This window comes from Trachypithecus francoisi, unplaced genomic scaffold, assembly GCF_009764315.1.
Source record: "Trachypithecus francoisi isolate TF-2019V2 unplaced genomic scaffold, Tfra_2.0 Lachesis_group2, whole genome shotgun sequence".
NCBI classification, from domain to species: Eukaryota; Metazoa; Chordata; class Mammalia; order Primates; family Cercopithecidae; genus Trachypithecus; species Trachypithecus francoisi.
The window spans coordinates 153309994-153321270 of NW_022681465.1; the positions used below are offsets into that span (position 1 = coordinate 153309994).

At 55.5% G+C, this 11277-nt stretch overlaps 1 protein-coding gene across 2 annotated transcripts in view; it reads left to right on the forward strand.

Annotated features, from left to right (window-relative positions):
• Window positions 1-10660, forward strand: part of SIL1 (SIL1 nucleotide exchange factor) — a 242832-nt gene extending 232172 nt beyond the window's left edge. For both annotated transcript variants that reach the window (XM_033181075.1, XM_033181076.1), the window contains exons 8-10: window positions 5832-5928; window positions 6252-6416; window positions 10176-10660. In XM_033181075.1, the coding sequence (XP_033036966.1) occupies window positions 5832-5928; window positions 6252-6416; window positions 10176-10532 (619 nt within the window). In that variant the 3' untranslated portion in view covers window positions 10533-10660. The remainder of the gene's footprint in view (window positions 1-5831; window positions 5929-6251; window positions 6417-10175) is intronic.
• Window positions 10661-11277: the final 617 nt, after the last annotated feature.

Below are 11277 nucleotides of genomic sequence, written 5' to 3' on the forward strand. Positions count from 1 at the left end.
AGGACATTCACACTGATATGTTTAGGGGTAAAGGGTCTTCATATCTTCAATTACCCTCAAATATTTCGGAAAAGAAAATCTGTGTAAATATTACTAGAGACAGAAAATTGTGGTAAACGTCCACAATTGGTGAATCTGGGTGGGAGTTTATTTACTGTTCTTACAGCTTTTCAGTAAGTCATTTTTCTGTGTGATTACTTTTCAGTAATTTTTTTTTTTTTTTTTTTTTTAGAGAGACGAATCTCACTCTGTTGCCCATAACTCACTGCAGCCTCAACCTCCTGGGCTCAAGTGATCCTCCTACCTCAGCCTCCCGAGTAGCTGGGACTATAGGCACATATGACCTTGCCGGCTATTTTTTTTTTTACTTTTGCAGAGATGGGGATTTTACCACCTTGTGCAGGCTAGTTTCAAACTCCCGGACTCAAGCAGTCCTCCCGCCTTAGCTTGTCAAAGTGCTGAGATTATAGGCATAAGCCATCACACCTGGCCTATTTTCTGTAATTTTTTATATCACTAGTCTGAAATGGTTTCAGGAAATAAACTGCCCCAGGTGATTGTGATGCAGGGCTATGTTGGAGAGCTACCAGATGTCCTTCAGGAAGGTCATTCGCTGCCCCTCCCTCTGAGGTTCCCTTTATCTCCCCAAAGGTGGGCAGATGATTGTGTCTCTATGTGTGTCTTGTGTGTGTGTCTGTTTGTCAAGAGGTTCTAGAGACCCTCTCGTGAGTTGCTGTTACTATGGTGAGGGGTGGGTGTCTCATAGTTGCTTACGTGGGCGGCTTCCAGTTAGGGGCTGTACATGAAGGGGTTAGATGATAGCCCCGCCCTTCCCTAGTGTCCAGATGGAACTCCTGAGGCCATACAGGTCCCACCACACAAGTGATGTGCAGATCATGTGTTTTGTTATTCCTGGAAGCTTGACTTTGTATGGTGTTTTTTTTTTTTTTGTTAAACTTATTCAATTCGGTAATTGTATCTTTTTTTTTTTTTTTTTTGAGACAGAATCTTGCTTTGTTGCCCAGACTGGAGTGCGGTGGCATGATCTCAGCTCACTGAAACCTCTACCTCCTGAGTTCAAGCGATTCTCCTGCCTCAGCCTCCCGAGTAGCTGAGATTACAGGCGCCTGCCACCGCACCAGCTAACTTTTGTATTTTTAGTAGAGACGGGGTTTCACCATGTTGGCCAGGCTGGTCTCAGACTCCTGATCTCAAGTGATGTGCCCGCCTCAGCCTCCCAAAGTGCTGGGATTACAGGCGTGAGCCACTGCTCCTGGCCAGTTGTTTGTATCTTAACTGATTGATTCCCTAATCCCACTCATCCCTGGATGTCAGGCAAATATAGACGTCTCTTGAACACATCTATTTCAGGATTACACATCCTGCAAATTCTTGCTTTCTCAGATGATGGAGGCTACACATTAGGGCATAAGCAAGGTGGGGCCACCAGAGGAAATCTTTTTCTCTGGGCAAGAAGGTGAGCATGCACTTCATCAGGTGAATGATTGAGCCTGGCCCCATATACCCCTGCGATGTGCCCTCTGCCCTCAGCGCATGGCATCATCTCAGAGGCATTTCAGATGAAAAATGGTAGTTTTTTACTGTCATAAGGGAATGAAAAGAGTATTTGTTGCACTGAGAAATGTCACGAGGACTCGTGAGTGAGCACATCCCTCTGCTGTGCCTCTGGTGTCCTGGTTTGGCCTGGCAGTCTCAGTCACAGAAGCTCTCTTCAGTTACGCCTTAGCATTTCCTTGGCCCCCATCTAACTAGTCACCCTCATCCTTATTCCCATCCTAGAGCTCTGCCTTTTCCAGTTGTTCTCCTTTTCAGAAATTCAGACTTCCTTTTCAGCCCTTCCGGTTGACCCTGGAGCAGAATTTCCGTGCACACGCCCTGTTGGCCCTGACACCTGTGCAGTGGCCCAGGACCCCACATTCAAAAGGGCCCGTGTCTGGCTTCATGCTCTGTTCTCACTGTCTTTAAATTTCTGATGATTCTTGAACAAAAGGCCCCACGTTTTCATATTGCACTTGGGCCTGAAAATTATGTGGCTAGTCCTGAGCCCAAGGGTGAAGTCAGCCCCAGCGTGTGTATTGGGCAGCAATCCCCTGGGCCCCTTGGCCGAGCTGGGCTGCCCTCCCTGTGGTCAGCTCCTTCAGTCCCCTTCCACCCAGACACATGCTCAGCTTCAGTTAGCTAAACTATGACCTCTGACTCTTGACTGTTGCCCAAATTGCTGTCACCCTGACCCAAACTCTTTGGTTTTTGCAAATGCAATCACTTCCATTTTTGCAGCCCGCCCCACCCCCAGCCCATCCCCCTGCAAGATTTACAGAGTAGCAGCTGCTGCCGTCCCTCTGCACACAGACAGCTGACTTGCCTGCTGATTGTGAACATCCCAGTAATCCAAGTGCTAATGGTATTTATTTAGTCCAGCCGGCTTAGCCCTGAACAAGGTTTATTCTCATTTATCGCATCGGAGATGAGCTACGTCCTTAATATCCTTCTGTTGACTTTGAGCACACCAGCACCACTAATGTCACTTTGAGGCATGTCAGGCCCCCGCCCTCTTAACTCACTCGGATCCCCAACTGTCAGGATACCTACCTTCCAGCCAGCAGGACTGGCCCCTTCAGGGGTGGGCTGCAGCTCTGGTCCAGAGTCCATAGGCTGGAGGAGGATGGGGCTGGCGTATGTGATATGTGCTCGAGGCATCCAGGCCGAATCAAGCTGTGCTCTCAAGAATGTGGTCTGACTTCTTTGTGTAGTAAGCCTACTGTAATTATCTTTTGGCCACAGTGCATTGGCGAGCACTATGGCATTTTGGCATTAATTAACTATTCTGTCTTTAACATGGGTAGTCCTAGCTCTGCCTCATAGGTGAAAATTTGCCCAAGGTCACCAGCTATTGCTCATGAAATTCCCAGCAAGGGTCCTCCAGGCCCCGGCCCTTGCATGTCCAGAGGCCTCACTCTGAGCTGTTTTGGTAGTTGCCTCCCCCAGCCCCAGGCTGTGAGCATTTAGAGCCCGAGGCGGAGCTGCCTGTGGAGAGAGGGTCTGTTTCGGGGAGCAGATTCTGCCCATGGCGGGAGATTGCTCAGGAAACGTTCAGCTCTACTGGCCCTGCCTGGATGGACAGAGGAGCAGCTGGAAGCGCAGGCCTCATCTTCCCCCTCTTCCTCTGCTGTGTTTCTGCAACCCCTTCCCTGGACAGCCCTAAAAGGCCACTTCACAGGGTGGCCTTTTAGGAAATTCCTGAAGCTGTGGGAACCCTGGGGTAAGGCCCGGAGTTCCCAGGGTCCCATGGGCACCTCATTTAAGCTGATCATGTGAAGAGGCCAGGCAGGGCATGGACCCAGGGCTGCCAAGGCTGTGCACTGTCACAGCCCAGGTTTGGCCATGGTCCTGCCCTACCCACGGACTTGGCTGTGGGTGAAAACATGAATTTATTGCCTTATGAACCCGATTTCAGCAATTTACAAAAGGTCAGAGTTCCTCTTTTCTCTCCGGTTTGCTTATCCCATGTTGGAGCTCTCTTCTCTCCTACTCGAAATGGAGTGGGAAGAGCTGCCTGAGGGAGACAGAGTGGGTAGGACTGGCTGCTGCTGGCTTGGCTGTGGGTGACTCCCGGCCCACATCAGCCTACCTTCTGAAGAAGGGACTTCTCCTTGCCCTGGTCCCAGTGCAGAAAGTGGAAGGGCTTTGGTGGCCCAGCCCTGGGTGATTAACTGGGGCTGCAATGATGGGGTGCTGTGATGAGCTTTGTGCTGTCTTTGGAGGGCCTTGTCTCTGCTGCTCCGAGGGCCTGTGAGGGATGGGACTCCTTGGCAGTGCTCCCAAAGGTGATGCCATGTCAGATCTCGCAGCCCCCCTTGGGGAGGCAGCATTTGATGATTGTGTGAATCTCTCAGCGTGGTCGTCTTCTCTTCCTGGACCCTCCTGTCATGGGTGAACGTTCCTTAGGCACATGATGGCAGAGACAGCCCTAATTAGCTCATGCTTTGATGAAACAGCTGCCTGTCTCAAGTTGGGGGGGCAGGGGAGCAGCTCAGCTCCCAGGCCCCCCTGCACCAGCGCCTGCCTCCCTGCCTATCTGGAGAGGCGCTGTCAGCCTCCCTTCCCCAGGGCCTCTGGCCCATCTCCAGGCAGCTCCAGACACAGGGGTGGAGTTGCTGTGGGATGGGCTGGCACCCACCCTGTACTTCCTTTCTGGCTGAGAGGCTACAGAGTGACACGTGGTACAAAGGAGCTTTTCCCTTTAGAAAACTGGCTCAGCGTGCTCCGTCTGCTCTGGACCTTGAAGCTTGTTCCTGGTCGGAATAAAAGCGGGGAGCTCTCTTCATTCCATTCAGCCAGCTTTGGGGGCACGCCTGCTGTGTGTCGGGCCCTCTCCTGTATAGTGGCACAGTGTGTCTCTTCTGGGTTTAGGACCAGGAGCCAGCTCCTTCTGATTTGTCTTTTTTCCTTATACCCTGGCTCACTCTCGAGGACCCTGTGAGGGTCCCCTGGCCAGGAGGTTGGGAGTTAGGAGGAACAGGTGCTTTCTGGGTCTCCAGGAGCCTGTGGTCATGCCAAGGGCAGGCAGCCAGAGGCATGTGGTGGCTTTGGTAGAGTGCAGTGTCCTTTTTGGGCTAGTTGGGTGGGTGTGACAGCCACCATCTGACTGCTGGCTTGGCCCCTTCACCTGCTGCTGGCCTCCAGCTTTTGTGTGCCCGTCCCCTCTCTTCTCGGGACCTCACAAGTGGGCTGCTGAGAGGGAAGCCCTGACCTGCCCAAGGCCTGACCATCCGGTCTCTGTGCTTGCCACTTGCTCCTTAATTAATCGCTAATGCAGTCTTGCAAGGAACCTGCAAAAGGGTATCCTGCTAGGGATCCCTGCCATGTCCCCTGCATGGCACCCTGCCCTGATGGGGGTCCCTGCCAGGCCCCTTATCCCTTCATCTGGGAGGTCTGGGCCTGAAATGTTTTAATAACATCATTATTTCTCTAGCCCAGAGTGGGGAGAGGAGTTCCAGAGGCAGCTCAGGGTTTTGAGTACTTTAGTGCGGTGTGTTTCTCTGTTGATATGTTCATGGTTGTGTACACGTGTTCGTTCGTTCATTCATTCATTCATTCATTCATTCATTCCCTACTGTCCAGGACCTGTGACATGGCAGGCTCTGTGCTGAGTGCTGAGAATACGGGCAGAGAAGCTGACAGTAGCTGCTGTTAGAGTGGGAGCCCAGTGGGAGGCGTTGGGTTGTTCTGTTTTAGGATCTGCCTAGGTGTTCAGAGGCTCCTGTCTCTTGCACTTTCTTCCTGCCTTCTCCTACAAGCATTTTCTATGTGCAGTCTGAGTGCCGACCCAGGAGAGGAGAGGGATGGGGCCCTGACCTTCGGGCTGCAGACCCAGAGGGGAACAGACCCATTAGTAATTGCCCTAGTGTGTGATGTGCCTGGGGTCACGGAGGAAGGAACATCTGGCACTGGCTTGGGAAGCGCCAAGAAAGGCTTCCTACGGGAGAGACGCTGAAGGAGCACCTTTGGCATCAAAATGTCTTTACAGTAATAGAGGCGATTCACCTTCCAGCCTACTCCAGCCCCTTGGCTGCTGGGGAGTCGGGGCTGGCATGGGAGCCCCCAGCCCTGTCACCTGTGCTGTGGGCCACTGTTCCCACATGGGTCTGTGCCAGATGGTCTTTGTTTCCCCAGCTGAGTTTGACTTGCCCTGCATGGGAACCTGCATTGTTCTTGTTTCTGCCCAGGATGGCTGGCGTGGGTTCAGTTCCCTGACCACCCCATCCCTGGGGTGGGCGCGGTAGTCATGCTTTCCTGTGCTTCTTCCCCAGCAACCCCAAGGTCCAGGTGGAGGCCGTTGAAGGGGGAGCCCTGCAGAAGCTTTTGGTCATCCTGGCCACGGAGCAGCCATTCACTGCAAAGAAGAAGGTGTGTTTCCATGCCCTTCCTCCTGCCTGGCCCCCAGGACAACTGTGGGGCCTGAAAGGAAAGGGTTCCTGTCCAGGCTGTGCATGTTACCTTGGGGACCTGAGCGTCATCTGCTGGGTGGCATAGGGGGAGAGGTTACACTAAACTAAAGCAGATGGCAGTGTGCCGAGGTGACTAGAGGCCTGTGGGCAGCTCCTGTGGTGTGTTAGGTGGGGCTGGGAGGAATGGGGACTAGGTTGGGGCACCTCTGTCTGCCTTCCCTGGACCTCAGGACAGGTCCAGCTCACTTGGCCTCTCACCTGCCCCTGGCTCTCTGTCCCCAGGTCCTGTTTGCGCTGTGCGCCCTGCTGCGCCACTTCCCCTATGCCCAGCGGCAGTTCCTGAAGCTCGGGGGGCTGCAGGTCCTGAGGAGCCTGGTGCAGGAGAAAGGCACAGAGGTGCTGGCCGTGCGCGTGGTCACGCTGCTCTACGACCTGGTCACGGAGAAGGTGAGTACCCAGGCCCACCCGGTCTCCTCATTTTGCTTTGTGTGTGCTTCTGGATGGATGGACAGACAGATGGAAGAGACTGGGGACATCAGGGAGGATGTTGTGTGAGATGTGGTGGCTTAGCTGAAACCTGAGGGCTGATGAATGGGAGATGGCCCTGCCAGCCATGGTCACAGCCAAGTGTGCAGGCAGAGGACTCAGCATGAGGCAAGCCCTGGAGCAGCCAAGACCAGGCCCCCAAGGGACAAAAGGCTGAGGGGGTGGAGCAGCCTGGAGCGCCTTCGAATGGCACTGACTCTTCGGATTCTAGAAACTTGGAGGTGCCTCCTCTGGAAGCTTTGACTCTGGGCAGCGCCTCAGAGCGGCTGCCCTTGAGAGTCCCAGGGACCCAATTGTTTGCCACTTGGGAGGAGACTTGGTGCCCGGCCCTCTTTGCAAGCTTGAAGAAGCATCGTAATTAAGGAAAACCAGCCAGGCCTGGATTCTTAATTCAGTTGCTGCAGAGAGCATTGGCAGGGCTTCCTCAGTTGCCCCTCTAGGGCCACAGGCTCCCCAGAACAGCCGCATGCCGACTAGTGGAGCAGGGCTGGGCAGCCGCTGGAACTGCTGCTGAATGGCGGGGGCTGGGCCCTCCCCCGGCTCTGCACACGCCTCCCCCAGGCCTTCTCTCCCAGGCTGGCCCTCCCCCCGCTCTGCACACGCCTCCCCCAGGCCTTCTCCCCAGGCTGGCCCTCCCCCGGCTCTGCACACGCCTCCCCCAGGCCTTCTCTCCCAGGCTGGCCCTCCCCCCGCTCTGCACACGCCTCCCCCGGGCCTTCTCTCCCAGGCTGGCCCTCCCCCCGCTCTGCACACGCCTCCCCCAGGCCTTCTCTCCCAGGCAGTATTGGGATGGCTGTGGCTGCCTCTGTCTGTCACTCTCTCTCCTCAGCTCTCTGACTCTCTCTGCCTGTCTTATCTCTCCGTCTGTTTCTCTCTCTCCTCTTATTCAAGCTGCAGAAATCCAGTTTCTTAGAACAGCAGGCAGCCATGTGGTGCTCAGATCCAATTAATAAGGCCTGGGCACAGTTCAGGTTCTGGGAGTGGGCCAGTGAGCCTGGAGGAGGACATGAAGGACATGTAGGCTGGCTGGGCATTTCCCAGGGAAACTGGGCTCTGTTCTCTGGTGTCTTGGGTGTGTGTCCGTGCTGCCCCCAGCCCTGGCATCCTGGGCACTATAGCACTGGCCCATTGCTAGCACACTACCAGCAGGCAGGCTCACCAAGGCTGCCCCGAGGCTGCCGGCCCCAGGAGCCTGCCTCTGGAAGCTTTGGGGTGCTGACATGATAGGGGAGGGGAGGACTGGCATCTCTCTACAAACAGCATGGAAATGGCCCCTTCTTTCAGGGCGGACAGCAGATGAGTTTCAGTCAGAGAGATTTAGGACTGACTGTACTTAGGCTGAGGCGGTCAGGGCTTCTCTGTTCTTGTGATTTCTTTTTTCTTTTTTTTCTTTTTTTTTTTGAGACAGGGTCTCTCTCTGTCACCCAGTGGCGCGATCTTGGCTCACTGCAACCTCTGCCTCCCAGACTCAAGTGATCCTCCCACCTCAGCCCCCCGAGTAGCTGTGACTACAGGCCCATGCCACCATGCTGGCTAATTTTGTTCATTTTTTGTAAACAGAGTCTCACTATGTTGCTCAGGCTGGTCTTTAACTCCTGGGCTCAAGCAATCCTGCCTCAGCCTCCCAAAGTATTGGAATTATAGGCGTGAGTCACTAAGTCCAGCCTCTTGCAGCCCTTAAGAAAGAATGAAGACCTAGCCAAACTAGGGGTGGGTCCAGAGCTGCCTGAAGGTAGAGGGACATGAGCTGTCCACCACGATGGAGGGGCACTGTGCAGCTCACTGCAGCACGTTGTCGTGACAGCCGGGGACTGTGGAATTCCCATGGGCAATGTGACACCCCATCAGGGTGCTGGGGTCTGCCAGGCCCCAGGCAGTCCTCATGGGCTTCTGCAGCGTTGAGATGCCTGCCTGGGGTTTGGATTCCATGGCCTCTGGTGCATCTGAGGAGCTGAAGGGCCACAGGGCGACCCTGCCTGCCTGTGCTGCCTGCTGTGCCGGGGCTGGGGAAATAGTCCGCAGTCCCTGCCGTCCGCGAGCTTTCAGGCAGAGGTTTATCAGAGAATTGCCCTGAGCGTGTGTTGTAGTCTGTCTGCTGCTACTTGAACAGAATACCCCGGACTGGGTAATGTATAAAGAAAAGGCAGTTTTGGCTCATGATTCACGAGGCTGGGAAATCCACGATTGGGTGGGTGCCTCTGGCGGGGGCCTTTGTGCTGCATGGCGACATTGTGGAAGGTGGGAGGGCAAGAGCACTTGTGGAAGAAAGCATGCTGGGCCGGGCTTGCTTTCTAGAATAACAGCCGCTCTCCCGTAAGGAACCTGCTGCCCTCCCGACCTAGGGCAGCTCCTCTCAATACTGCTGCCGTGGGAATTAAGCTTCCAACACTTGAACTAGGGAAACGCATTCAAACCACAGCAGCATGTGAGTGCAGAAGGCCAGTCGGGGGAGGCCGGCCAGTGGCAGTGAGGTGTGCAGGGAGCCATGGAGTGAGTGGGGCCATGTGGGGGCGCACCTGGAAGTGGGAGCTGCGCCTCCAGAGGCCCCAGGGGAGAGTTAGAGTGACAGGAGTGGGTGTGAGTGGGTCCAGGCTGCGCACAGTGGGGGCGGAGCCTGCAGAGCCTCGCAGTCTCAGGGAAGGGATTGATTTCGTCTTTATCACCCGCAATGCCAGGTTGTGAGGATTTGGGGGCTGGAGGAGAGGGGGTGCAGGAGGCAGTGAACTGCAGGACACGGGGGACGAAGGTGGAACTAATGGGATTGGGGTGTGTTTTGGAGGCGAAGCTGGCAGGACTGAGGGGTGTAGTAGGAAAGAACGAGGGGGTCCCTCTCAGCCTTTGCTGTCCCAGGATGCAGGATCGCACACCTCCTCAGCTTCCTCTGCCAGCCCGCATCAGCCCCACGGCTTCCTGTTACCACAGGAAGCACCAGGTGGTCCACTGTGGCCTTGTCTTCTCCTGGGCTTCCCTCTTGCCTTGTGTATCTTCCCTGTGCTTCATTCTCCCCTGGAGTTAGGGCAGGCGTTCCTTCTTTCTCCACACAGGCACACTTCGTACAGCTGCACAGGAAATCTCCGCCCCATCCCAAACCTCCCAACCCTCCACCTCTGACCTTCAGGTAACCTGCCTGCTTGTTAGGGTTCAGGTGTTGCCTTTCCGGCTGCTGGCTCCCACTATCTTGTGCTGATGAAGCTGGGCTTCTGCACTTTACAGAAAGGCTGAGTTTCTCCACTTAAGAGGTGATGGCATTGGGTCTCAGGGAGGCTGAGTGCCGGCCATGGTCATTCAGTAAGTCAGTGGTGGAGCAGGAATTTGAAGCCAGCCTGTCTGCCTCCATGCTGCACTGTTAGATTACCTTTATCATGCTATTTGGGAATTAGTTAATTTTCATTCTCCTGCTAGACCCTAAGCTCCTTGAGGGCAAGACTGTATCTCCATCGTGGTTTCTTCAGCACCTGGCACCACACAGGTGTTTCTCTTGGTAGATGAATGAATGGATAGACAGACAGACTTGGGGATGGAGGAAGAGGTGGGCCCTCAGGGGTCAGCCTTGTGCCTTCGTGTCTGAAGGGCAGAGCTGGCCAGTTGTGAGCTAACTGCTCTTCATGTGTTCTTTCCCCACCCCCACCCTATCTGGCCCACGGCTGTGGCGGATGGCAGATGTTCGCCGAGGAGGAGGCTGAGCTGACCCAGGAGACGTCCCCAGAGAAGCTGCAGCAGTATCGCCAGGTACACCTTCTGCCAGGCCTGCGGGAACAGGGCTGGTGCGAGATCACAGCCCACCTCCTGGCGCTGCCTGAGCATGATGCCCGTGAAAAGGTGCTGCAGACACTGGGCGTCCTCCTGGCCACCTGCCGGGACCACTACCGTCAGGACCCCCAGCTCAGCAGGACACTGGCCAGCCTGCAGGTTGAGTACCAGGCGCTGGCCAGCCTGGAGCTGCAGGACGGTGAGGACGAGGGCTACTTCCAGGAGCTGCTGGGCTCTGTCAACAGCTTGCTGAAGGAGCTGAGATGAGGCCCCACACCAGGACTGGACTGGGACGCCGCTAGTGAGGCTGAGGGGTGCCAGCGTGGGTGGGCTCCTCAGACAGGAGGACATCTTGGCAGTGCTGGCTTGGGCATTAAATGGAAACCTGAAGGCTGTCCTCTGTCTGCTGTGTGTCTGTGTAGACTGGGCACAGCCCTGTGGCCAGGGAGTCAGGTGAGTAGTTGGGTGATGGGCCCTGGTGACGTGCAGGGGTCAGCCCAGGGCATCCAGGAACAGGCTCCAGGGCAGGGGCCTGGGCCCAGGAGTTGCAAGTCGCTGCTTCTTACCAAGCAGCAGCTCTGTGACCTTGGTTAGTCGCTTAATTGCTCTGAGTTTGTGTCGTCATCTGTCAGAGGAAGTGCCGTTAAAGGAGAAAAATCTCGTGGAAAGCGCCACACTAGTGCTGGCACCCCCCAGCTGTGAGGCAAGGCGGGGAATCATTTCACTGCCCCTCTACCAGTGCCCACATAACAGCTTTGAGGTCGCTGACCTGGCCGGAGCCCGAGGCCTCTCTGTACGCAGGGGTGCTGTGGTGGCCCAGGCAGCTGATGGGCTTGACGGCTACTGAAGTGATGGGTGCTGGAGCAGTGGATGCCGGGGTGGGGTGCTGAGAGGTGCTGGACTCTGGAGGCCAAGGGGCCGGGCCTGACTCTGGGAGAAAGCTGGCAGGCCCACCTGACAGGACAGAGGTGCCCCACTCCTGTGTCCAAGCAGAAACAGGGCCAAGCCCAAG